The sequence below is a fragment of the Trichosurus vulpecula genome, chromosome 1 (genome assembly GCF_011100635.1).
Source record: "Trichosurus vulpecula isolate mTriVul1 chromosome 1, mTriVul1.pri, whole genome shotgun sequence".
Classification (NCBI taxonomy): domain Eukaryota; kingdom Metazoa; phylum Chordata; class Mammalia; order Diprotodontia; family Phalangeridae; genus Trichosurus; species Trichosurus vulpecula.
In genome coordinates, this window is record NC_050573.1 from 113,709,306 (window position 1) to 113,737,115 (window position 27,810).

A 27,810-nucleotide genomic window follows, 5' to 3' on the forward strand; every position below is an offset into this window, starting at 1 on the left:
CTAATTCAAAAAAATGCATTCTTACTTTACAGAAACACATTGTTTAGAAAAGTGCTTACTAATATCTTGTATTTTAATCAAGTCGGGGTGTGTGTGTGTGTGTGTGTGTGTGTGTGTGTGTGTGTGTGTTTTAATGGAGCCAAGCTGGTTACTTTCTCAGTTCCTATTCTCTTTCTTGTATTTCCAATATTTTTCAAAGCTTACCTATTTATATCATCAGTGGTTTTTTTATCTTTTTTAACAAATTTAATCATTTAAGTATCCTTTTCCTTGCTTTAAAGAACTCTACCAAATCTTTAAAATGGTATCTGCTAGATCTGAAATGGTTTGTCATGCTTTAAGCAGTTTAAAATGCAAATCATAAGACTGATAATAAAATGAAATATTACAAGGAAAGCACTTTGAAGATACACCAAAAAAATCAGAACATAAAAAGGAAATTTTATTTGAGTATATCATACTCTCCATATCTAAATTTGTCCCATCATCACTCACCTATAAAATCTGAGTAGAAAGGGGTCACCTAGTCCATCCCGTACCTGACCAAGTAGCCCCAATGTGACCTACCCTATCGCTAGCTGATCTCATTTTCTCCCAATACATGTAACAGTCCTTCTCCCCCAGATCCTTTGCCCTGTCGCTTCTATCTAGACTGCCCCTCACCCCTACTTCCCCATCTTTACAAATCTGATCTAGTTTTCATGACATACTTCAAGTTGCATCTCTTCCACAAAGCTGCCCCTGACAACTCTGCCCATTCTGATTTTTTCCCCTGCCTCTCTTTTCATGATATTTATTTTCTGTATATACCACACATTTTATAAATTATATTGTTATGTAATTATTTTACTCATCAAATCCTTACTCTTTAACTTGAATATAATCTCTTTGAGGACAAGGACCATACCATATACTTATTTCATAAATGTGAGTACCTAGTATTGGGCATAGTAAATGCTTAATAATCATGATCTGAAGTGAATTTATACTGAAGCATCCTTCAACATGTTTTAGCTAAAGGAATTACATGTCTTTAGTAATCTTTCTTTTGTTTACTTATTACTAGAAAATCTGCAAGCTTGGTTCCGAGAGATCTCAAAGCAAATATTGTCTCTAAATTATGATGATTCCACTGCTGCAGGAAGAAAAACTGTGCAGTTAATACAGGCATTAGAAGAGGTAAGGGAAAGTCTTCACAGGACACTTGTGTCATAATCATGCCTTTTATACATAGACCAATTCTTTTGCTTTATCCATTGCCATCAATCAAATTTAATAGCAGACAAGTGCCAGCATCTTAAATATAAACCAAGGTTTATTCTTCATTAATAACCCTAGAAGTCTTCAGAAATTAAGATTTTCCTAAATTAAATGAGATTATAGTTGTTGCTCCTAAAATAAAAATGTATGTTTTATGTGTTTATGTATGCTGCCCAATTAGTGACCAAGAGGCCATTTCTATCCAGATGCCTACGTCAGCACTTATTCATCACTTTATGACTTTGCTGATTTAACAGTTTCTAAATTTATAATTTTAAATATATTGCCAAACAGATCTTATTAAGAGACTATTACCATTATAAGGAGTGGACTATATTTAAATTTATTTTCCGGTTCAATCAGCACAGAAAAAGGCATTCATCATTTTGAGGAAAGTTAATATCAAATTGATTTTGCATCACTCAGGTTCAAGAATTTCACCAGCTAGAGTCCAATCTGCAAGTGTGTCAGTTTCTTGCTGACACACGGAAGTTTCTCCATCAGATGATCAGAACAATTAACATTAAAGAGGAGGTCTTGATCACCATGCAGATAATCGGTGACCTTTCCTTTGCGTGGCAGTTAATCGACAGGTAACATGAATTCTTTGTCTGTTAACAAGACGTCCGAACAACTTTTCGGCAGACGTTCTCATCATTGCGTTCTTCTTTTCAGTTTCACCTTCATCATGCAAGAAAGCATAAGGGTTAACCCTTCCATGGTCACTAAACTTCGCTCTACATTCTTAAAGGTAAGCAGGGCCAAGGTGAGCAGGTGCTTCCCTTCAACACCTGCTGGTAATCTTCTTTGTTAACCTCATTAATTCAGTCAGCCCTAGATTCCTTCCTCTTTGAAAATTCAGTTAGTACCTTTTTTTTTCAGATACCAAATTAAGTTTTTCCACCAGAGATAGTTTCACAAGACAAATATTTGATGCTTAAATTAACATGCAAAAATGGGAATTCCTTAGAGAATAATGTAATGCATTATTAAATATCAATAAAACAAATTAAACTTGCTTAAAGATCTGCATTTAAATGAATTACTTCGATTTAGAAAATATTGTAATTTTTTAGTCACTTTCCCTAAGTCTGTGTCAGGATTCTTTGTCCCATCATTCCTCATCACTAAAAAAATCGTTAAAGTTTTATCTGAGATCCAGGAGTTTACTTATTAGCTGTCTGCTCAAGAGTTAAATGTTAACAGAGTTAGGGTTTGAAAACATAAATACTGTCGTTCTTTGGCTTATGAACATTAGGTTTTGTTTTAACAGTAGACCAGGTTTCCCCAAAGATGGGAGGATGGTCTCTGGCAGTTTTTATGTTGGATGCCCCACCTGCCATCATTAGCTAGCATTTAGCTCCTCCCTGCGTCATTCACATTGCTGGTGGAACATGTCCCCTGCCATCTGCTATTCAAAGAGACATCCTCACTTTCCCTGCTTCCACTCCTCTGAATCACAGGAACCACAGAATTAGGCATGGAAAGACTAACATCAAAGGTCATCTTGTCCAACTCAGATCTAAAGCACAAATCCTCTCCTGCAACGTCCATAACATAGCCATAGATTTGCATGCTTCAATGCAAATAAAATAATATTCTTCACAATATTTGATAAAAAGGCTTTTTTTTTCCAAATTCACTTTACTTTTTAAGGAAGACTATGGTTTGTTTCTAATGATGATTCTGCATTTACAGAAGATATGATTCCTAGAGGGCCAGAAAAGTTAAATCATTATATTCTGCAACATTTTTGCTCATTTATATTTAAATGGAGTATAATAAAACTACTCCCCTATACCAGCTTTGGAACTTGGAAGATTTTAGAGATTGTTTAGGCACATAATCTTGCATTTGTTTTCTTTTTATTTTCATTATCATCAATTAGGTTCTATTACCATTTCAATTCTTTTGAGAGGAGAAAAGGTGAGCTCAATACTTAAGAAAATGAAGAATCTCCTTCACATCTCATATCTAAATGATTCAGTTGCATTGATACCAAGATATAAAGCTTGTCTAATGTACTTATTTTCCTAATTCCGTAAATATATTCCATTGAAATGTAGCCCTGTGTAACTTGAATGCCTTTACAGCAAAAGACAAAAATACAAAGTCCAGCTTATTTATTTCAAATTATAATAGATACAATCATATAACTTATACAACCCTTTGGCACTACTTATAATTAACTATATAAAGCAAAATTAGATAAATTCCTTTTGAATTCAGTCAAAAATATGAAGAGAATTCTTAAGATGTAGTGTTTTTTTGGTTTGGCTAGGGGTAAGATTGTTTTTATAACTTTTTTGACCAACCTCAACTATGATGTAATTAATTCAGATATGTTGGGAAAGAATAGAAAAGTCCTTTTTCCCTTGAATTGGAGGACCTTCCTTTCCCCATAGACTATGTGTACCCTCAAAGTATAGAATCCATGGCACATCCCAGGTCCCTGACTAGTCAGTCCTATACCTTCCCATTTCTCCATGGTTCCCAGCCTGCTGTGTTGTTGGCCCATTCTTCTATTCTTCTTTCAACCTTTGTCTCCTGTAGTTCTTGGTCATCAAAGAGCCTCCAGGGCTTAAAACTTCTCTCTCTTTCTCCTTAAGGGTCCATCACCATTCCTAGTAGAATGACTCTTTCCTTAATCCTCTCTCAGTTACACCAGAAATCTCAATTTGACCTGGAAATTTTACCTCATCTTCGTGGTTAACTTTGTACACCTCTTGGTGGGCTGACTGCGTAACTACCCAGTGCACTAGAGAAAAGGAACACCTTTTTTATTTTGTAGAAACTGATTTTTCTGAAGATTTTATGTCTCTGATGACTGTGCTAGATTCCTTCCCACCACCCCACTAGCCATAAGTTAAAATGTTAAGAAAGAATGCAGAGGCCACTGATGGATAACTGAGATGGCCATGTGGTAGAATGCATAGAGTATGGACTTGGAATCAGGGAGAGCTGGGTTCAAGTCCTAGCTCAGACACTTATGGCTGTGTGACCCTGAGCAAGTCACTTAATCTCTCCCAACCTTGGTTTCCTTATCTGTAAAATGAGTGTAATAATTTCTAATTATCTCTAACCTTCCTTTCATTTCAGCTTGCTTCTGCGCTTGACTTGCCCCTTCTTCGAATCAATCAGGCAAATAGCCCTGATCTTCTCAGTGTATCCCAGTATTATTCTGGAGAGTTGGTTTCCTATGTAAGAAAGGTAAGAAGTTACTGTTATGTACTTCATTTTTGTTACATAATAACCATTGTAATTATAAAGCGAGTGAAGAATACTCTTTTAAAGTAAGCCAGAGTCTGTTTCCCATGAGGCCCAGTGATTTTTTTTTTAAAGTGGCTTGGAAACAATCCATTCTCTACTTTAAAAACCGTCTCTGACTACGGTCTAGTGAGCAGAGTAAACACTGGCCTTACAGTCTGAGGACCTGGGCTCAAATGCCTCCTTGGATGTTTTCTGCCTGCATTGCCTCGGGCAAGTCCTTTACCCTCCTGGGGTTGCCATTTGCTGAATTGGAAAGTGAGGGAGTAGGACGGATTGGCTTCTGAGTCCTCTTCCAGTTCTCTGTCTCTGATCCTGATTCAGCCCTAAGGTCCTCTGATTATCCCCACTTCACCTACTGTCCCCAGCCTTCTTTTCCAGCTTGATCTCAAACTCCTCTGCTTTACATCCTCTAGACTCCGAGCACACATGACTACATCCTGCTCATCCTTCCCCAAACACCTTAGACTTTTCCACCTTCATCTCTTTGCCCATTTACATTGTATGTATTTTACAGACATAGTTATTGATATGTTATCTCTCCTATTAGAATGTGAGCTCTTTGAGGGTAGGGACTGTATTTAGCACAGTGCCTGGCACATAGTAGGCACTTAAATGCTTGTTGACTGACTGACTGCCCTCAAGCAGCTTAATTTTTATTGGAGAATTACAACTTGGATACAAATAAACATAGTACAAGGAAAATTGAGGCTAGAGAGATTGTTAATACCTGGGGGGAATCAGGGAAGGATTCATAGAGCTGATGGTAACTTAATTGAAAGTTGTTGGAACATAAGGATCCTGAGAGGATCATGAAGGGGAGTGTGTTCCAAAGAGCCAGTGGCTTGTGGGATTGTGAGAAGTATGCAGCTATTGAGTTGGGGGTGGGAGGGGTGGTTGGCTGGTAGCCCAATGTAGCTGGAAAAGAATTAGTGAATCAGAGTGGCACTTGCTGATGCTGAAATTTAGGAGAGATGAGGGGTGGCTATCTAGATTTGGAAGACATCTACGTAAAAATAATACTTAAACTCATGGAAGGTGACAAGATCCTGAAAAAGGATGTGTGGAGGGAGAGAAGCAGGGAGGCCCAAGACAGTCCTCTGGGGAATACCCCATTAGGGACAGGAGATGGAGCCTGAGAAGGATAAGATAATCAGAAAGCTAGATGGAGAACCTGGACTGAGGACTGAGTAGCCTCTTAGAAGCCAAGGATGGACTGGGGATGCCCCCCTCCTCAGTAACTGAGCTATAAAAATGTCAAGAAGAATAGGAATCAAGAAAAGGCCTTCACATTCAGTAGGTAAGAGGTCATTTAAGATGTCATTTATTAGCTTGAAGAGCGAAAGGTTCTGGCAACAGCTGGGGCTAGAAACAAAATTTCAAGGGACTGTGAGTGGGTAGTGAGGAAGAGGGGGCAGCAGGAGTAGATTTTTTTGTGAATTTGGCAGTGAAAGGAAGGAGAAACTTATGATGATAGCTGGAAGAGATGGGCAGGATCAAGTGAGGTGTTTTTGGTTTGTTTGTTTTTTTTTTTAAGGCTGGACTGGTGAAGGAGCAAGTATACAGTGAGTGATTGATATTGAATGTGTATGAGAGACGATCAGTGATGGAGGAGGCAGGAGGAGAGGGGATCCAGGGCACAGGAAGACTAGCTTTGGAAAAAGAAAGAGCCACCTCTTCCTCAGAGATAAGTGTAAAGGAAGAAAATGTGTGACAGTGTGCTGGGATTATAAGATATATAGTTGGGGAGAAGAGGGAATTTATGGCAGATAGCCCCTCCTTTCATCTTAACAAAGATATTCAGTGACCGGGGATATCCAATTAATGCTTTTTTTTCCCTTTATTTCTTCTTTAAAGGTTTTGCAAATTATTCCAGAAAGTATGTTTACTTCTCTTCTGAAGATCATAAAACTTCAAACCCATGATATCATCGAAGTGCCTACCCGGCTAGACAAAGACAAACTAAGAGACTATGCTCAGCTGGGCCCAAGATACGAGGTTCCTTTGACATTTACAGTTTTGCATTTTTGTGTTTTGGACCAGACATCATAATCTCACCCCCATGCCATCCAGTGGAACTTTAGCCATCTATCCCACACACATGAAAATCCCTTGTTCTAAAGACCTTCAAGAAGGGAAACTTTTTTCCCCTCTTTGCCAGCCCCTTGCATGACGTAACAATTCCTAGCCTTGGGAAGACCTTCATCCTGTTATTACCCAGCTTCCTTAGATTTGGTTTTGAGGTCCTTTGTTCTTGTTCAGTTGTCAGTGGAGGCTGGCCACAAATCATCACAGTCCTCTATATGATCTTCCCTTAAAGATGATTACTAAATTTTTCTTCAGTTTAAATAGTCTCTGTAGCCTAAATAGACGGTAATAGGCAGTCTACACTGCCTCAAAGACTGTTTTTTCTACCTAGGTTTAGACAAAAGATTTTAAAAGCTACGTAGAGTGAAAGGAATGAAACTGTGATTCTTGTTAAGTATTCAAATTAATTCAGTGGGAATTCAGTCATTCATCCCTAAATCTAAGAGCTTGGCCTTCCTTCCTACTCCTAGCTGTCAGCATTTAGGACAGGGTCCTCACATCTGCTGTCTTTGTTAAGTGGCTTTTGCTGATGCTCAGAGAAGAAGTTGTGAGACCAAGAGAAAATAAGAGCATCCTCATACTCTTAAAATATAATTAGAAGAGACCTTAGAGATCATCTAATCTAGTTCTCTTATTTCACAGAGGAGGAACCCAAGGCCCAGAGAAGTTAAGTGGCTTAACCACAGTCCAACAGTGGGTAGTAGCACCAGTCCTGTCATCCAGGCTGGCATCGTTATTGTCAGTTCAGCCAGAGGTTGAAGAGACAGGCACCCATGACACTGTCACCCACTCAGCCAGTCATTGGTGTTTCTTTGGCTTTCCATAAAAATCGCTTCTCTCATTTATCTTAATTGTTTCTTTCCATTAAAGGTTGCCAAGCTTACCCATGCTATTTCCATTTTTACTGAAGGCATCTTAATGATGAAAACTACTTTGGTTGGTATTATCAAGGTAATAACCCCTGGAGGGCCCTTTCTAACCTTCAAAGTCAGAAAGCAGATTATTCCACTGCTCACAAATAGAAAACTGTCACAACTTGCAGATTACGGCCCATTCACTTCTCTGGCCAATGACTCATTTGGCTGTTTTGACACTTCTGTATGCACGCTAGATTGGGAATTAGGAGCTGAAAGTCCTGTCTCCATTGCTTCACTGTGGAATCTTGTTCATCATTTTCTTTGTATGCTGACAATGGAAGGGGACAGTAAGGCCTTGTTCTGTATCATGCTTAAACTTGGTCTTGGAGCTAGTTGGTTCTACATCTGTACAGAAAATAGTATGTATTGCTTCAGAAGCCATCTGGATATTGGAGCAACTCTTTTTAATGTTCCCTGCAAAAAAAGGGAAAATATCTCTAGTCCCTTACATTGAAGAATAATAATAACTGATGCTTTATGCGGTGTGGATCTTTTTACTTTCCAAAGCACACAGTTTACACTGATTCATTCATTTGGTAACCATTTGTTGCATGTCTGCTTTGTGCAAAGTATGGTGATAAGCACTGGGATAGATATAGAGGTAATCCAGCATAGTCCCTGCCCTCATGAAGCTTAAAGTCTAGTGCAGGGTCAGAGGAGAGAGAGAGAGAGAGAGAGAGAGAGAGAGAGAGAGAGAGAGAAGAAGAAGAAGAAGAAGAAGCATGGATACAGCATAGTTAGAAATGTGGAGTGATCAAAATGCAAAATAGTGTATGATGAGAATGAAAAATTGAAGCATAAAGACCAAAAGATAATTTCTGACTAGGAGGTTCATGGAAGAGGTAGCATTTTAACCACCATGAAAGACATGGGAAGACTGTAAGAAAAGGATGTAGAGGAGGGTATTTTAGGCATAGAGAATGGCATGAAATATGATGTGCTTATCTAGCCAAATCCTCACCTTCCTTTTTTAAGAATGGAGCTATTGCTGATGACTCAAAACTACGCATGGTATAACAGGATCCAAAATTATGTGGACAGGCTAGGGCAGTCAGAAAGGATGAAATGCTAACAAGAGGTTAATGCACCTGCATTCGGATTCAAAATGTCCATTTCACAGTTGATCAGTAAACATTTGTTAAGTGCCTCTTATAAGCCAGGCACTGTGCTAGGCACTGGGGGTAACACACACAAAGAATGAAGCAATCGAAGTGTGGAACAAAGGAGGTGTAGCAAAACAGCAGGCCTGGAGAAGTGTATCCAGAACAAGGATGATCCCCCTGAACTCTGCCCTGGTGAGGTTGCATTAGGGGTATTTGCCCAGTTCAGCCTGTCTCGTTTTAGGAAAGATGCTGACCAAGGAGAAAATATCCAAAAGAAGATAACTAGGATAGTGCAGACTAGAAAAATGGTCACTAAAGGAACTGTGGACATTTGGTCTAGAGAAGAGAAGGCTTAGAAACATAACAGCTGAGGTCAGTTATTTAGAGGGATTAGACTTACTCTGTTCAGCCCCAGAGGTCAGAACTGGGAACAGTGGAGTGGATTTGCAGAGAGGCTAGACTGAGGCTGGATGTGAGGGAAAAAACCTCCAAAGTGGAATGGACCATCTTAGAAAGAAGTGGGTTCTCCTAGGAGACAAGAGGTCTTCAAGAAAAGGCTGCATGATCACTTGTTGGGATTTTTATAAAAGGAATTCTTGGTCAGGTAATGGTTGAAATAGCATCTAAGATCCCTTCAGACCCCGAGAATCTGTAAAGGTAGGACACAGTTGGCTTCTATCATCTCCCTAACCACAGTGGCAAGTTACATAGCACAAAGTAGAAAGACAAGCCAATGATTCTCTGAGGAAAGAACATTGCTGAGCCTTCAAAGCAGCACAGTGCACACACAGGTGTTCTTCACACACACACACACACACACACACACACAGTCTACATACAGGCTTAACTTTCTCCTAGCTGTGAATGCTACTCATCTAAGCTCAGATTCATTCCCTTTGTTTCTTCCAGCCACCTTTGTGAGTTTGAGAACTACTTTACTGCCCTTTAGAAGCCACCCTCTATTGGAGTTCTTAAAGTTTTTATCTTCATTTTCCTAACTCACTTGTCCCTTTTTTGGTTCTGACTTAGGTAGATCCAAAGCAGTTATTGGAAGATGGGATAAGGAAGGAACTGGTTAAACGTGTTGCTCTTGCTCTTCATAAGGGACTCATCTTTAACCCTCGAGCCAAGGTACAACCAGAGCAGTCTAAAACAGTCCCTTTTCTGCGTACACCACATAAAACAGTACAGAACGTGATTCTTACATCACGTGTGCAACCAAAGTTTCCATTCATATTTTAATGCCTAGCTTTTAAAAAAGAAACAAAGAATCATTTCCTCTCCTCACTTGTTAATTAGTCTACCTGTATTCAGCTTTTGAACTAACACTTAAGATTCAGAAAAATCACTTACTTTAAAGGCATCCCAGACTCCTAAGAGACCTTGCTTTGCCTCAGCTATTAGAGAATGTGATCCATTGTATCAGGAGAAGTTCCCAAATTTGACAAGTAAAAAGTATTTCAAATATTAATATATTTATATATTATATTAAATATATATTAATATTTTTAAAAATATATTAATATATTTTAAGTGTTTAAAATTACATATGTAATTAGCAAGTAATTTCTTATACTAAATTAGCCTTAAAAATAAGTTATAAAAACTGCCAGCCTTCACTAAATTTTTTCAGGACATCTTTTCCACGGCAATTACAGTAGCTTTTTCCAAAGTTGTTTTAAGCTTTGGCTTTGCATGCTTGTTGAGGAATCATTTAATGTCACCTCCACATTTTCTTCTGGGTTGATATAAATTAGAGTAAAACATACAACCTATCCCTAATTTAATGCACTTAATTTTTCTTCTTTGCATAGCCGAGTGAACTGATGCCCAAGTTGAAAGACATGGGAGCTACCATGGATGGATTCCATCGTTCTTTCGAATACATCCAGGACTATGTCAATATTTATGGTCTCAAGATTTGGCAGGAAGAAGTATCTCGTATTATCAATTATAATGTGGAACAAGAGTGCAATAACTTCTTAAGAACAAAGGTATTTAATTTATAGATTGGTGATTTATTTGAATGGATTTTGTGTAGATCGGAACCTTAATGATACAAAAACTAAGAAATACCAAAAATAAGTTCAAAAATAACTCCTTGAAGCAGTTAACAGAAATGTGTATTGGTCATTTAGCAAACATTTAGTACGTACTCTGTCCTAGATAGTGGGACCTAAGGGAGATTAAAAAGAAACAAAATATGGCCCTTGCCCTTAAGGAGTTCACAGTCTACTAATATATAAGAAATAAAGACAAATGACTAGAATACAAAATAATGTGTGATACGTGTTGTATCATATTTTGGTATAATTCAAGGGCTGTAGGAATCCAGAGGAGAAAGATCCTCTGTGGTCAGGATAATCAAAGTCTTCATATATGGGTGGCATTCATACTAGGCTTTGAAGGATAAGTATGATTTCAGTGTGTGAAGATGAGTGGAAGAGGGCATTTCAACCCAAGCCCTGAACAGGCTTACAGAAGCAGAGAGATGGCAAGGAAGAACAGGTCAATTGGCGCCAGACTGTGGGAGGTGCTACTGAGCAGAGACGTTATTTAATGGGCAATAAGGAGCCATGATTCTAACAAGGTAAATTAGAAAGTGGGGATGTTATCAAGGCAGAGAAATTAGCCTAGTAGATTATTGCAATGGTCTGAGCAAGATGAATGAATGAATTTTTTTTTTTGAAAAGCCCTTACTATGTGCAGAGCACATAGGGAATACAAAGAGAAAAATACAGTCATCCCTGCTTTTGAGGACCTCAGGTTCTGATTGAGAAGGTCAGCTTCCGAGTAGATGGAGGGAATGGGATTGAAGCAGAGCCAGGACTCTGGATTCATTCCCAGAGGGATTGGACTGAAGGGTCAGCATCCAGCCAGGAAGGGGAAGGAGGAAGGTAGCCCTGGAGGGAAAGTTGGGAGGGACATAGCTGCATCTTCTGGACCCACAGGATGGTATCCAGGCCAGGCAGGGACAAAGCAGTAGCCCCCTCCACTTTTGCCCCCCCCCCCCAACCCAGGACTCCAGGACCAGATCAGAGCGGTATGCTATATAACCTCAGGCAAATTTAAACTCTCAGAGTCCTGCTTTCTCCACCTACAGAACCAGGGGTTGTACTAGTTGATCATTGGGGTCCTTTACTTCCCTAGATATATGATTTTATTATCATCTGAACTAGGTTGGTGACACTAGAAGTAGAAAGAAAAAGTCAAAAAACACATTGTAAGGGCATAGAAGAGGCAGGATGTGTGTGGCAAGAACTCTGGACTTGGAATCAAGAAAAACTCAGGCTTAAATCTCAGTGAGTAAACATTCATTAAGTGCCTACAAACTGTGTGACCTTCAGCAAATCACATAAACCTCTCTGAATTTGTTTTCTCATTTGTAAATAGAGCTAATGATATCTGAGGAACCTACCTCCCAGGGTTATTGTAAGGATCAAATGAGACAATGTATTTAAAGTACTGTAAAAACCTTAAAATTTTATATAAATGTCAACTATTATTATTAAGGAACAGCCAGCAGGACTCAGCAACTCATTGAATATGGGAGTATATAAAGATTACTGTGAGGTGTCAAATCAGTTGGATTCAGAGAATGATGATGCCATTAATAAAAAAGAGAAATAAGGAAGAAGATTTGATTTTGGATGGTCATGGGAAGAGAGAAGATGATGATTTCAATTTTAGAAAGATTGAGTTTGGGTTGATAGGACTTCGAGGTATAACTCTTGAGCTGGTCCTTGTAAAGGTCCAGTTAGAGCCAGGAAAGAGGGCAAGGCCTGAGATACTTATATGAGAATCACTATGTAGAAATGAGAGAAGCCATTGAACAAGATAGAGCTGTTTTATAAAAACTTCAGTGAAATAGATTGCACAGGTTCCTCCAGTAACCTATTCTAGAATTTAACACATGTGTAGTCACTGCCCTTGAGTTGTTTAGTCTTTGGAGTTAAATATATCCCATACTCTTTCTCACTTTCATATTTTAGAACAGAAGTTTATCATGGGTACTGGTTATAAACATATACTTAAACTATTCCCACAGGACAGGTAATAATAATATTATAACACTTTAAGAAAGAATATATTCATAGGGCAAAAACTACATTTTTCTGGCCATACAGTTAACCCTTCCCCAATCTCGTATGAGACTATAAGGCCACTTAAATTTGGTCATTTTTTCCTCGTCTAGATGGAAAGTGTAATGTATGCTGCTTGCACACTGTTAAACTGATTTGGACTTTGGAAAAGGCTTTGAAGAAAAGGAGCATTTATTTTTGTCATTCTTTGTGCTATGTTATGATTGTAGCAAGAAATGATTTTTTTTAATCTAACCTAATCCAAAATATGCATCTGGCTTTCATTTTTAGATTCAAGATTGGCAAAGCATGTATCAATCTACTCACATTCCTATACCAAAATTCACTCCTGTTGATGAATCTGTAACTTTTATTGGTCGACTTTGCAGAGAAATACTACGGATTACAGACCCCAAGTAAGTATATTTGAGCCGTGCTAAATCCTGGCCATCCTCTTTGCATAGTGAGGGAAAAGCCCTGGATTTGGATATCTGAGCTCAGATATTACCCAGCACTAAGTGATCAGGAGCAAGTCACTTAATTTCTCTGATCGTCAGTTTATTTTCTGTAAACTGGATATAATGCTTTTAGTAGCTCTCCCTCACAATATTATTGTGATAGAAACCCTTTACACCTTAAAGCACCATATAAAAGTATAAATATAAAATATAAAAATGATAAATGTATACATCTGTATAAAGGAAGGTGTAGCCATCATTATTTTTTATACAGTTAATCTGTATCCAAATTACATTCTTTCCCAAGTTCCTTAAAAATCACATTCACTGGCAGAAAAGAAATATCTGTGGTTGTTCAAAATGCTCTGCAGAATAATCCTTCTTTGTTCCATTGCTAAAGTATTCATAAAAATACTTGAGAAATTCACCATTGATCTGGGGGCTTGACAGAATAATGGATGGCTTCTGTTCCGCCCTTCAGTCTCTTCAGACATCTCTCCTTTTCTTCCCCATCAGAATGAGTGATGACTGGGTCACTAGGATTTGATTCTGAAGAGCCCCCAAAGCCCCCTTATAGAGTAAAATTCTTATCATTTCTCTTTTGTCAACCTGTACTTTCTTTGTCAGAATTTAATACAGAATAATAAAACCTCTCTTTACTCCCTCCATTTTTCTGAAAGGTAAAACTGTAACCAAAAAAAGAAATTCTTAGCCAGTCTATTCTCACTAATAATTCTCATTTCTGTAAATCTCTATTATAACATATAACAACTGGCATTTATATAGAGACTATAATCTGCAGTGGGATGGGCAGTCCATTGAGCTAGTCCGTTGGTACATATATCTTGGATGTACACTATAATTGAACAGTGAACTGGTCCAGGATTGCACAAGAGTAAGATAGTAAATTAGATTTTACTTGGGAAGCTGGACTAGGCTTTCAGCAATCTCAAGCTACCGTAGGTGACATAGTAGATAGAGCACTAGACCTAGAGTCAGGAAGACCTAAGTTCAAATTCAGTCTCAGAGACTTACTAACTATGTGATGACCTTGTTAAAGTCAACCTCTGTTTGCCTTAGTGACCAGAGCTCATATGAGTCTTCCTGTCTTCCTACATTCCCCATAGACATCATTCCCTATTAAGGCACAGTTGTACTTCATTACATTCATGCGTCTGGATTTGCTTCAATCCCCAAATGATAGGCATCTAGTTTGTTTCTACTTCTTTGCTGCTGCAAAAAGTACTGTTAAAAATATTTTGTTGCTTATGAGACCTTTCAGTCTTTGATCTCCTTTGAGGAATGTGCCTAGGGATCTCTGGGTCAAAGATTATGAACATTTTAATCACCTGCTTAGCGTTATTCCAAATTGCTTTCCAGAATGGTGTCGTGGTTCTACCAGCAGTGTCTTCCACAGTCCCTCCAACATGGATTATTCCCACCTTTTGTTATCATTGACAGTTTGCTAGGTATAAAGTGAAAATACCCATCTTTTTAATCCTAGTGTTCTCCCAGGCAGGCAATATGGTTACAAATCATAGAACGTCATGAGCTCCAAAGAATCAGAATTGTGCATTACCCAAAGGGCAATGGTGAGTGTAAATAGGCTAGAGCATTCTTTTTGTGTCCTCATCTCCTAGATGATTAACGTTTCCTGAATTGAACTTTCAATAAGGCATCAGCATAAAAAATATGAACCAAGAAACACACGGAAAAGTTGACGGGCTAGTCAGGTCACAGGAGTGAAGGATAATAGATAGAAGGCATGAGTGTTGTTTGCCTTCATACCCTTTCATATTAAAAGACCTGCAGGAACACTTTGTAGTTCCTTTACAAGGATTTAAGAGAGGATGGATGTGGACAGAAATTACACAAAATGAGATTGTGGGATCTGTGCCCTTGGAAGAAATAATCACATCTGTGGGATTGTGGGTGCTCGGAAGTATTAATGTTTTCTATAAAGGTTTATGGTTTGTAAAAACACTTTTCCTCCCAATAGCCCCAGAGATAGGGAGCACAAGTATTATCATCCTCATTTGACAGATGGAGAAACTGAGGCTCCAAGAGGTGAAATGATTTGCCCATTTCACTTAGCTACATTCAGATAACAAGCATTCCTCTGGGTCCTGATACATGCCAGGCACCGGGGAGACAACCACTAAAATGAGACAGCTCCTTACCTCCAAGGAGCTGTTTGATCAGGAGAGAAAGCATCTACATAAGTACGTACAAAAGGATCTGTCTAGGGACTGAACCCATGATGTCATTGCTAGAGCAAGTATCCAGATGAGGAAATGCAGCCCATGTTATGATATTAGAGAACTGCCTAGAATACTGACAGGTTATGTGACTTGCCTGAGGTCACAGGTAGGTGGGGAAAGGGAACAAGCAGTTATTACGCTGCTACTATGTGCTTTACCCTGTGCCGAGCACTTTGCAGGTATTATGTCATGGAGACTTAAACCCAGGCCTTTCTGGTTTGGAGGCCAGATCTCTCTCTCTCTCTCTCTCTACTATGCCACACTTGCTCCTTTGAATACAAAGTACATGCAAAATAAATACAAAACACATTTACAAGGGGAGGACACTAGTAGCTGAGGACAGGGGAACAAAGAGATCCAGAAAGGTATCATGTAAAAGTTGGCCAGCGATTGGATATGCCAGGGAAGAACAGTGAGGAGTCAAGGATATTGCCAAGGTTGGGAACCCAGAGTTCTGGAAGAATGGTGGTGACAGAAGAAGGGAAGTTCACAAGAGAGGTGGGCTTGTCCTCAGCAGCCTTTGAGCCCAAGTCTCCTGGCCTGTGGCCCAGTGCCTTTTCACCATCCCACATTGGCTCTTACCACAGCATGACTCACAGAATCTTCATTTGATCAAGACAGCAGTTGATTGAATGATCATATGATTAGGCAGTTTCGTAAGTGTACCTGGGCACTATGACATTGTGATTTTGATAAAATGCCCCAGTGGTTGACCAAACCCAAAGTGTGTTGATAAATAAATTGATGTCACCTTCGCAGGGCCCTTTAGTGAAGTGCCTTCTAGCTTAGTCCTTGACCCTTTCATTTCAGTGTTTTTCTTGTGAACTGATCTAATGGCAATAATGGTGTGCTTCAGATAAAATTGGCACAAATAACACGTTGGACACCAGAATCTGGATCTGAAAAGACTTTATTAAAGCCTAAAATGGAGGACTAAAGTGAGCAAGTTGAAATTTAGCAAGATAAATTTAAAGTCCTCCTGTGGAATGCAAGGCTCTGACTTCAGGTTTTGAGCCTCACTGATACACAGTCAGCTTTCAGCCCCAGGGCTCTTTCACCTTGCATTTCATATGAAACTTTCCTGATCCCAGAATTCTAGCTCAAAGAGACCTAAAAACCCTACTTGGCCTTTCTGTCCCTGGAGGAGATTCACCTCTATAGTAGTAGCTGACATTCTTCTGGAGTGCTTTAATGTTGGCAGAGTGCCTTAGGTACATTATCCTGTGGTCAATGAACATCTAAAAAGGGAAGTGATGATTCATCCCAAAGAGCTTAGGTCACAGACCACCCTGACTTGCCCTTTTGGTAGAGTTACTAAGCTGGTAGATCAGGGAGGGGTGAAAATATAATTTGCTTAGACTTAAGCAAACATTTAATATAAAGTATTTCATATGATTGTTGTGGAGGAGATAGAGAGATGTATACTAGACAGTAATAGAGTTTGATGTATTCTGAGCTGGTCGAGTGGTCAGAGTCAAAGAGCAGTAGTTAGCAGTGCAGTGTCAGCCTGACACAATTCCCCAACAGAGTGCCCGAGGGATCTTGGGGCTTGGTCCTGTGCTGTCGAACCTTTTTTTTTCCCAATGATTCGGATAAAGGGATAGAAGGCACACATCACCTTTTCATTTGCTACAAAGCTGAGAGAAGGACAGATAGTTAATACACTGGACAGTAGAGTCAGGATCCAAAAAAGATCCCTCATGGTGCAGTGGAAAGATCATCAGTTCTGGAGTCAGAGAGCCAGGGTGCCACAAGACTATTTCCTCACCAGCCTTTTGGCATTTGTGTATTGGGCCATATGGAGATTTATGGTACATTCTAGGCCACAGATCTTTCTGTATTGCAAAAGATTCTGCCGACATTATTCCAAAGCACCAAGTCAGTTCATTGCATTGATCACACCAGTTATATGGTACGTCAAATAGAATAAAGACTCCTGTGAAGGAGTCAAGGCTTATCACCAAATCTGGATTTCTAAAACCCCTACAGAATTCAATTCACCTTAAAATGCTTGTGTCCATTTTTGGTTTTGTTTCCTAGAACAACTTGTTATATTGATCAGCTGAACACTTGGTATGACCTGAAGACTCACCAGGAGGTGACCAGCAGCCAACTTTTCTCAGAAATCCAAAACACCTTAGGCACCTTTGGGCTGAATGGGTTGGACAGGCTATTGTGTTTTATGATTGTCAAAGAATTGCAGGTGAGACCAACTTAGGATCCCACTTGTCTTCCTTCCATGTACATCTTATTAGCCTCGAGAGAGATGAAAGTCAGTGGTGCTGAATGAGTGACTGGAAATTTTTCTTCTAATTTTTTTTGTATTTGTAAATCCTGGTTCATAGAATTACCCATAAGAACAAATGGATATTTTTGGAACCCATTTCATTACATTTCAGTTCTTATAAATAAAAGCGTTTATCTTGTGAGACATATGAGTTTTATGCGTTAGAAGCTGGTGAACTCCCCAGCCAGGGATCTTCCTAATAGGAGTTGTTAGTGCCTAGTTTCTTCTGTGTTCCAAACTATAAATGAAAAGCAGTGTGGAATAGTAGAAAGAGCAGCTAACTGTATTTGGAGCCAAGCAAGCTCAGCTCAAACCCTGGCTCTGCTTCCTACTCTTTGTGTGGCGTTCAGTGGGTCCTTTCCCCTCTTTGGGCTTCACTTTCCTCAACTGTAAAAAAAAAAAATGAAGGTGGTACCAGGTAAACTGAAAGGTCCCTTCAGATTCCAAGTCCAATGATCTGTCATGACAACTACAAGTTTCCTAAGTTTCTTATATACTTTAAGAGCACATTTCAAAATTGAAGTATTTTGCCTTTTTTTAAAAAAAGTTTCCATAGTGTTCAGGTTTTTGGTCATTTTCTTTTTTCTATTTTAATTTGCTTTCTGTAGAATTTCCTCAGTATGTTTCAGAAAATTGTCCTCAGAGACAAAGCTGTTCAGGATACCTTAAAAGCCCTTATGAGTGTCATCAGTCCCCTAAAAGGCATTGTAGGTAAGTGCCTTTCGTCTGATTTGCCAGCAAGTCTAATGTCATCATCTCTCCGATTTACTAACTAGCTGATCGTGTCTTAACTTTCCAGCAAATGCAAATAAAACTTATTTTTCTGCCATTGCCAAAACGCAGAAGATTTGGACACCATATCTTGAGGCTATCATGAAGGTAAGTATGTTTGTAAGTTAAGCATTAGGTGGCCTTTTTTTCCCCTTTAACATACATGATAGTTTATCCTACACTTGAAGATTCTGTATTCTCACAAATACTTCACTTTCCTGTCATTTAAAGTAACTCAGCATCACCATCCTTTCTGTATTCATTTGCTCTCTCTGAAGCCATTCTTATAGTTGGCCCACCCATGCTTTCTTCAGAACACTTTTATTCTTGTAAAGAAGAATGTCCCCTTATATCTGTGATGTCAGAAATGATGGTCATTTTCCTTCCCCAGTGAAACACTTCCCTTCCCTCTCTTTTGTAATGAGGTAAAGTTCATCTGGTAAAGAAACACATTAAACTGATCTGCTTGGTTACAGAACCAAACATTTGTAGATTGGAATGGAATATGTGGTCCATTGTGTGTGTAGATGTTAGGCGCCTAAGCTTTTTGGAACCTTAACTGTCTTCTGTCATCTGAATACAGTGTCTTGGGTATGGACTAAGAAAAATAAAAGTGATGAGGATTATTTGGTGTTTCTTAATCTGGCTTATTTTTGAACAGCATTATTAATGACCTCCTTACTTTAGGACTCTGATAGTCAAAAAGCAGGGTTCAAGGACTCATCATTTGTCTGAGGGGAACAGAGTATGGTGATGGAAAGAGCCCAGGATTGGGAGGGAGAGCACCAGGGCTCAAATTCTAGCTCTGCCAATGTACTACATGTGTAGTCTTAGGCAAAGTCGCTTCGTCTCTGGGCCTCTGTTTCCTCGTCTTTATAACAAAGAGTTGGTCTTGATGCTATCCATGGCCCACTTTCTAATCTACATACTGTCTTCTGCATTGTAGTCTCATCTTTTAGGAGAGTCTGCCTTGTAAACGTATCTTGTTCTTGACATTTTAACTAAAATAACTTTTTTTGGAAAACATTATTAACTATCCATATATTATCTCATTGGAGTTTCATATAAAGCAGCATCCTTTTTTCCATATGTACATATGTTTTTAAAAAAAGAAAAGGTTCAACAGTGACTTTGGGGCATTTTTTTCTTTAGAAATGCTTTATAAGGGCAGCTAGGTGGCACAGTGAGTAGAGCACCAGCCCCGGAGTCAGGAGGACCTGAGTTCAAATCCAGCCTCAGACACTTGACCCATGTACTAGCTGTGTGACCTTAGGCAAGTCACTTAACCCCAATTGCCCTGCCAAAAAAAACAAAAAAAAATTGAAAAAACAATAAAAGAAATGCCTTATAAATGATCCGGAGTGGGAGCTAATATGTAGTGATTATCTCTACACTTCAGGTAACAAAACACTAAGTTTTTCCAAGGAGGGAAAAAACAAGTCAATAAGTGCAAACTACAATCTGATTTTTGTGGGGCTGAGCAATTTCAGTGCATGGAGAAAAATAATCCAAACTCTATTACTGGATCTGAGATACCAATTACATGACCCAGGAAAATGACATGAACATGTCCTCCAAGTATACTCCTCCTTGAAGACAGAGGGCCCAGTACTCTTCATACCCTGCTGGATCTTGTGACTGTCATGGGTCATGCCTGGATGCTTGACATCTACCTTGGAATCTGGCCCTATCCTCACTTGGACTTTCTCTTTCTTGCTTTATTTGTAGGTTGGACAGATGCAGATTTTGAGGCAACAGATTGCCAATGAGCTCAATTACTCCTGCAGGTTTGACTCCAAGCACCTGGCAGCAGCTTTGGAAAATCTCAACAAGTAAGAATAAGGATTTGAAAGAGCAGTTTGTGCCCTGGGGATGTTCTTGATTTAAAATCACACTTTTGCTCTTAATTGCCCTTGTGGGCATTTTACCAGCATAAGTTCTCAAAAATCGACAATCATATTTTCATAGAATAGTTGCATTTGGTATCTAGGCAGCAAGGTGGTGCAATGGATGGAGCACTGGGCCTGGAGTCAGGAAGACCTGAATTCAAAGCCAGCCTCAGAAACTTACTAGCTGTGTGACCTTGAGCAAGTCACTTAACCTTCATTCAACCCAGTTTCCTCATTTGTAAAACGGGAGTAGTAATAGCACCTCCCTCCTGGGATTGTTGTAAGGATCAGCTGAGATGACAATTGTTAAAAGTGCCTGGAACTATATCTGGGGTGGGGAACTCGTGGCCTCTAGGGCCTCAAGCACGGCCTTTTGATGGAATTCATTGGATTCCATCAAAGGGCCACGCTTGAAGCCCTAGAGGACGTGTGTCCTCCAGGCCCCAGGTTCCCCACCCGTGTGCTATACAAATGTTAGTTAATATTAATGATTATCATCACTATTGTTATTATTCTGAATACTTTCTTTTCCTCAGCATTGTAACCGATTTCTCATGTTTTGAGGACTCTACTAACAGATTCCAAATTCTAAACCAGTGCTTTAGAGAAAGTGGTAATGAAATATAGTTTAGTCAGCCTTTGAAAATATCAGTAGTTTCTCAGATAGTTTTGGGTCATTTTGACTGAGTTTGATAAAATAACGTTGGAATTGTCCTCTTAAGATGATAGTTGGGGAACACCTACGTGACACAGGGAATAGAGCACCAGCCCTGGGGTCAGGAGGAACCTGAGTTCACATGTGGCCTCAGACACTTACTAGCTGTGTGACCATGGACAAGTCACTTAATCCCAGTTGCCCGGGGGAAAAAAGATGATGGATGGTCATGAGAAGAAGTTACAGAAATTGGGTACTGGAAGGGATCTTATCTAATCAGGGGGTTTCACCTATGTTCCATGGACCCCCATGGAGTGTGTGGATATATTTCTGGTGGGGAGAGTACATAAATTGGGGGAGGGGGTTATAGTTTGAAAACTAATTCAGTATAATTGTTTTCCTTTGTAATCCTAGGTAATTCATGCAATTGAAAACATTCTAAGAAGGTATTCCTAGGTTTCATCAGACTGCCAAAGGGGTCTGTGACACAAAAAAGGTTAAGAACCCCACTTCTAGTCTAATCCCCTCCTTTCATAGTCACTTGTGCAAGCTGGTGTATGAACCTTAAGTTTTTGATCCCTATTTTTTATGGTTATTTTATGTTCACTTAGGGCTATCTTAGCTGATATTGAAGCTCATTATCAGGACCCTTCACTTCCTTACCCTAAGGAAGATAATACACTGTTATATGAAATCACAGCCTATCTGGAAGCAGCAGGAATTCACAATCCACTGAATAAGGTCAGATTGCCATGTTTTTATCAGCTACTATTAGGACCCTTCCTGCACAAAGAGCATTCTTGATAAGCTCCATACTTGGCACACTCAACTCTCTTTTCTTCTGTGACTTAATATTCAAGATAAATGTTCATATACATATACACACACACACACACACACACACACACACACACACACACACACATATATATATATATATTTAGTCATTACTGCTTCATAGAGATTCTGTCATTTTGACTAGCTCTATAACTGGGTCTGCTCCCTCCTTTAGCAAGAGGAAAGAAAGCCGTCTTTGGCACTTGAAGTGTTATGGATTGAACTCTCCACATCATGTATCTCTCATCCCTTTGTCCTTTTTTCTCTTCCTTCCCGCTAATCCCTCTCCTTCTCCCTCCCCCAGCTTCCATTCCTCTCTGTTCTCTTCCCCCTCCCCCACACATTGACTGTCTTAGGCCTGCCAGGGCACTAATGGGATTCATATTCAATGGGAAAATAGTGGTACATTTCTGGTTCTTGACTGCTGAAGGGGGGAGAGATGGAATGTTCTGGTCCCAAATGAACCAATCCGTGCACCAAAAGTTACAATTCTTTGAGCCGTTCTTTCTGAAGAGCGATTGTAAATAAGATGAGAGCTTGGCACTTGAGAGCACTGGTGAAGTATTCGGGGGCGGGGGGGGGGGGGGGGGGTATAACTAGTAAAAAGAAAAGTAAAAATGTGGTGCTAAAGAAAATGTGATTGTTTTCCTTTCATTTCTGTCCCCAGATATACATAACAACAAAGCGTTTACCCTATTTCCCTGTGGTTAACTTCCTGTTCCTGATTGCTCAGCTGCCAAAACTCCAGTACAACAAAAACTTGGGTATTGTATCCGTTTATTCTTCAAAGTAGCTAATGGTAGTAATCAGATCAGCAACTGAAGAAACTCACATTTGAGAGACAATCCTGATTGTCTTACATCTAAAACCTAAACATGTTTTTATAAGGCAAACGCCTTTGTTCATCTGAAGTGTGATTTCCCTTCCAAAAATTTGAACTCAGGATTAAATATAAGCCAGATGATTACAGTCAATTCTCAAGAATCCAGAGATAGATTTGTTTCTTCATCATCTCCCCTTTTGGCCATTTTACTCTTTCCAGTACCTCTATCCTAAGGTGGGCTAGGTAAATAAAGGCCATGAAACTCAAGCCAAATAATTGGACTGTTAGAGGCTTCATAGTGAGAAGAGGGAGGTGAGAAGGGTGAATCAAGTTCAATTGAGAAACGGGAGAATTAGACAAGATAAGTTACTATAGCCACATAACCGCCCTTGGTTTTGAGTTTACTATGAATAAATTTATGGTTTAAACCATTAGGAAAAGTGAAGAAACATTAAGGCTCATAGCTGCAGATGATTCCGATACCCAAATGAATCTTTGATCTCACTGATGTTGAGACTCCCTCCAGTGGTGAAGATTGCAGCCCATCCATGACTTCCCATCTTTTATAACTCTTATCTGTATCCTCCCATAAGCTCAGCACAAAGGGCATACCTAACATACTTCAGATTTTGCTCACTTTCTCTTTGTTCCAAAAAGATGCCAGTGGAGTAAGCAGACTGTCCATTGGTTATCCCTCACTCTTCCCATATAAGCAGCTCATATTTTTCACTCATAACTCTTCCATGACATCCTTTACTCCATATTTCTTCATTATTCCTTATTTGTAAATATGCTGCATCCTGATCGTGCCCAGCTTTCACCACTCTTTTCTCCTTTGAGTGATCCCAGCATTCAGATGCCCTTGGATGATTCTTGATTTTAGATGCAGATGCAGGATTGTGGCACAGAAATAAACTTTATTTTATAATATCCAAATCATTTTTCAATAAATATTTATTGGACACCATAGAACCGTCCTATAGGGGGTTAAGAAGTGCTTATGAGACCACCTAGGCAAGGTTTCTATCAACAAAGACCTTACAATCTCATTAAAGAAACAAGAGATGGACATGTAAAATATCTAAATAACCATCAAAGGTACTTTTTGTTGTTGTTATTTCTAATTTATTATTTCTTTTGTTTTTACCTTGGCTTTTTTTTTACATTTTGAGCTCCAAATTCTCTCTCTCCCTCTTGCCTTTCTCCCACCCACTGAGAAGGCAAGCAAAATGATATCAGCTATACATGTGAAATCTTGTAAAACATATTTCCGTGTTAGCCATGTTATCCTCCCCCCCCCAAAAGGCAAGAAAAATAAAGAAAATGGAAAAAGTATGCTTCAGTTTGTGCTCAAAGTTCATCAGTTCTCTCTCTGAAAGTAGATAGCAATTTTCATCATGAGTCCTTTGGAATTGTCTTGGATCACTGGATTGATAAGAACAGTTACAGCCTTCACAGCTGATTATCGTTAAATTTTTGCTGTTACTATATACAGTGATCTCCTGGGTCTGCTCACTTCACTTTGCCTCAGTTCATATAAGTCTTCCCAGATTTTTCTGAAACCATCCTGCTTGTCATTTCTTGTATTACAATAGTATTCCATCACAATCATGTACTACAACTTGTACATTTATTCCCCAGTTGATGGGAATCCCCTCGGTTTCTGATCCTTTGCCATCAGAAAAGAGTTGCTATAGATATTTTTTGTATATATGAGTCCTTTTCCTTTTTCTTTGATCTCTTTGGGTTATAGACCTAGTAGTGGTATTGCTGGGTCAAATTTTTGCCATTTTATAGCCTGAGAGGCATTATTTGAAAAAGTACCACAATTAGTCTTGCAGATAACCAGTGGTCTTAGAATTCAATACAACTTTGCCATATCTGAGAATGTAACCCACCTTTTTAGAGTTGGAGAGACAGTCTAGTCCAACATACCTATACCTTAAAAACATCTCTTCTACACAGTATTTCTTAAACTGTGGGTCACGACCCCATATGAGGTTGTGACCCACAGTCTAAGAAATGCTGAAGGGGTCACAAATGGAAAAAGTTTAAAAATTGGTCCTAATTCTAATTTTTCTTTACAACATGACTAATATGAAAATAGGTTTAATATGAATGTATCTGTAGAACCTATATCAAAAATTACACACCATCTTGGGGTGGGGGAAAAGGAGAGATGGGGGGAAAATTTGGAACTCAAAATCTTATAGAAGTGAATGTTGAAAACTAAAATTTATTAATGAATACAAAAAAAAAGTTTAATGATTATTAAGCCTCTACTTCAAGACCTCCAGTGAGAAGAGTCACCCACTGCCTCCTAAGAAAGCTCTTTCCACTTTTCAGTAGCTTTAAATGTTAGAAGTTTGTCCTTATATCAAGTCTATATTTGCCTCCCTATAACTTCAATCCACTGCTCCAGGTTCTGAATTCTGGGGTTAAAGAGAACAAATCTAATCCCTCTTTTCATGGGACGGGCCTTCCAATACTTGAAGACAGCAAGTCTTTTCTTCTCTGGTCTGAATATTCTTATTTTCACCTAATCCTCAGGTGGCATGACTTCATGGTCCTTCACCATCCTAGTTGCCCAACTCTCTCTTGATCCATTGAAATCTACTTGTCTTGTAGAGCCTCACTAATGTGCTAGTCTTCACTGCAGCCAGAATTAAGTAGAGATGGTCACTCTCACCACCTCGTGAAATTCTACAGCACTTTGTTTTTATGTCATTCTTATGGTTCTCACTTACTGCCCTGTATTATAGTTATTTGTGTAGATGTCTTTTCCCCCTACTAGATATGTAACCACCTAAGGGGTAGAAATTACGTCTTTTTCAGATGTGTATGCCCCAGAGCATCTAGCCACATAAGCTTCCAAGAAAAATGTCTTGAATACATGCTAGATTAGGTTTTATTCTGTTGGTCTAGATCCATTTGGGAAATGATCTCTGGATTCATTCATTAATATTTCCTTCACATTGCCACAAGTGTTGGCTACAGCACTCTGTTAATGAAGCTACTAATTATTTAAATGTGTTGTTTATTTGTGAGTTATTTTCACTGTGTTGAGCAGTCTTTCCTAGGCCTTACACCATTCTCGTAGTTATCCCTTTGGCTTCATGCATCGTTTTGATAGCCCTTGTTCATTCCAAATGGTTTCACTGATAGGGTGTTCTTAAGAAAGTGCTTTGGAAGCCTTAAAGTGCTACATGAATGTGAGTTATTACTGTATATGATGATGAAAAGCGTGCAGCCATTCCATTGAGTAGCTTCACATAAATGCTGTGACAGGGAAAATTGTGTGACTGTTTCACATCAGCCTTAAATTTGACCAACATCAAAGAAGTGCAAAATCTGCAGTTCCATGGGACCTCATGTCTTGTTCAACCTGAACATACCAAATACCCATGGCAAATGGTCTCTTCTTCAGGAACCCAGCAGGAGGAGCAGCAGGAACTAACATTATAGAGCTCTTTAAGGTTTGCAAAGCACTTTACATATATTGTCAGCTTTCAGTCATCTCTAATTTGTGAAATGTTTCCATGCCTAAATCTGCCTGTCTGCAACATCTCTCAGCATTGCTCTTAGTTGAGCCCTCTGGGGTCAAGCAAGGCTGGGCTAAGCTCTCTTGCACATAACATTAACCATGCCTTCCCTTCTTCAGTATAAACATCCCCTATCTCTTCATCTGATCCTTGTAATGCCATAGAGCACCAGGTATCCCAGAGGCTTTGCCATTTATCCCCTGCTGCTTTGAAATCTGGGGAAGAGATTCTCCTTCAGGCTTTGCTGCCTTTTCTCCTATTATGTGACTGAGAGCCCTCAGGCCAGGAGAGAACCTCAATCTAACCGTGCCTCTTTTGAAATATAACATTGAACTGATCGGGAAAACCAAAAGAACAATATGCACAGTGTCCACAGTAATGAAAATTAAGATCCTCTAAATGACAGTAAAATTCAGTTCACACATAGCAGATAATTTTAGATGATTGTGATTTAAACACCTTTCATTTTTCTGTCAAAAATGATAAACTCTAAGAGTGGAAAATTACATATGCCATCAATCACAGTTTCTATAAGATGGCTTTGCTTAACTTTTTTATGGAAAGGTCCTTGGGGGTATTAGAAGTTATTACTGCATCAAAACAAAAAGTATCTATAAAAAATAAAATTAAAATTATAACCTCTAAAAAAAATTTGTTAGAGTTGGCACATTCTGTCACAAAGCATCACATAGTTAGAACTGGAAAAGACCCTCAAGATAATTTAGTTGGATCTCATCACTTCACAGTTGAGCAGTCCCAAAGAGAAGTGACTTGCCCACACAAGCTAACAGTATCATTTCATAAACAGCTGGGTGGAGATAAGACATTTTGAGATTCCCACTGGAAGCACTTAACTCAGGTGTTCTATTTTGCCTTCAGGAATGGTCTGCCGAAAGCCCACAGACCCAGTTGACTGGCCTCCCTTGGTCCTAGGACTGCTCACTCTGCTGAAGCAGTTTCATTCCCGATACACCGAACAATTTCTGGCTTTGATCGGCCAGTTTATCCGCTCCACAATGGAGCAATGTACAAGGTAAGAATGGTACTCTTTGTGCAAGCTAGCCTCAGTTTTACAGAGTACTGACAGAGGGAAAGGGGATCAGTTCTAGAAATATTCCAGGTAAAAAGCTCCAAAACTTTCTTACTGTAGGGGAAGGGAATAAGCATTTTTATAGCACATGCTATGTTATAGGCCCTATATTAAGCACTTTGCAATACTAGATCATTTAATTCTCACAATATCCCTGTGAGGTAGGTGTTATTATCCCCATTTTACAGGTGAGGAAACTGAAATAGAGGTTAAGTGACTTGCCCAGCATCACACAGCTAATAGGTGTCTAAGGTTGGATTTGAACTCAGGTCTTCCTGCCTCCAGACCCAGTGCTTTATCCACTGAGCCACCAACTGCCTGCATAGAGCTCTCTAGGGGGAAGTCTGAGTGGTTACGTAATCTATGTTCTGCTTCTGTCTTGAGGCACCCTTGCTTGATAGTACACTGATACCAGGCCAAATAGATGGAAGAAAGGCCAAAAAGATGGCCTTCCCATTTGTTAAGACCAAGGAAAAATAC

At 39.2% G+C, this 27,810-nt stretch overlaps 1 protein-coding gene across 2 annotated transcripts in view; it reads left to right on the forward strand.

Moving 5' to 3' along the window:
- The window catches only part of WASHC5 (WASH complex subunit 5), a 68,205-nt gene that overhangs the window by 34,103 nt on the left and 6,292 nt on the right, over positions 1–27,810 (forward strand). For both annotated transcript variants that reach the window (XM_036762561.1, XM_036762568.1), the window contains exons 12-27: positions 1,067–1,179; positions 1,687–1,853; positions 1,936–2,011; positions 4,360–4,470; positions 6,385–6,525; positions 7,486–7,566; positions 9,665–9,766; positions 10,450–10,629; positions 13,009–13,133; positions 17,477–17,639; positions 18,332–18,434; positions 18,523–18,602; positions 20,223–20,326; positions 21,650–21,779; positions 22,543–22,639; positions 27,120–27,273. In XM_036762561.1, the coding sequence (XP_036618456.1) occupies positions 1,067–1,179; positions 1,687–1,853; positions 1,936–2,011; positions 4,360–4,470; positions 6,385–6,525; positions 7,486–7,566; positions 9,665–9,766; positions 10,450–10,629; positions 13,009–13,133; positions 17,477–17,639; positions 18,332–18,434; positions 18,523–18,602; positions 20,223–20,326; positions 21,650–21,779; positions 22,543–22,639; positions 27,120–27,273 (1,927 nt within the window). The remainder of the gene's footprint in view (positions 1–1,066; positions 1,180–1,686; positions 1,854–1,935; positions 2,012–4,359; positions 4,471–6,384; positions 6,526–7,485; positions 7,567–9,664; positions 9,767–10,449; positions 10,630–13,008; positions 13,134–17,476; positions 17,640–18,331; positions 18,435–18,522; positions 18,603–20,222; positions 20,327–21,649; positions 21,780–22,542; positions 22,640–27,119; positions 27,274–27,810) is intronic.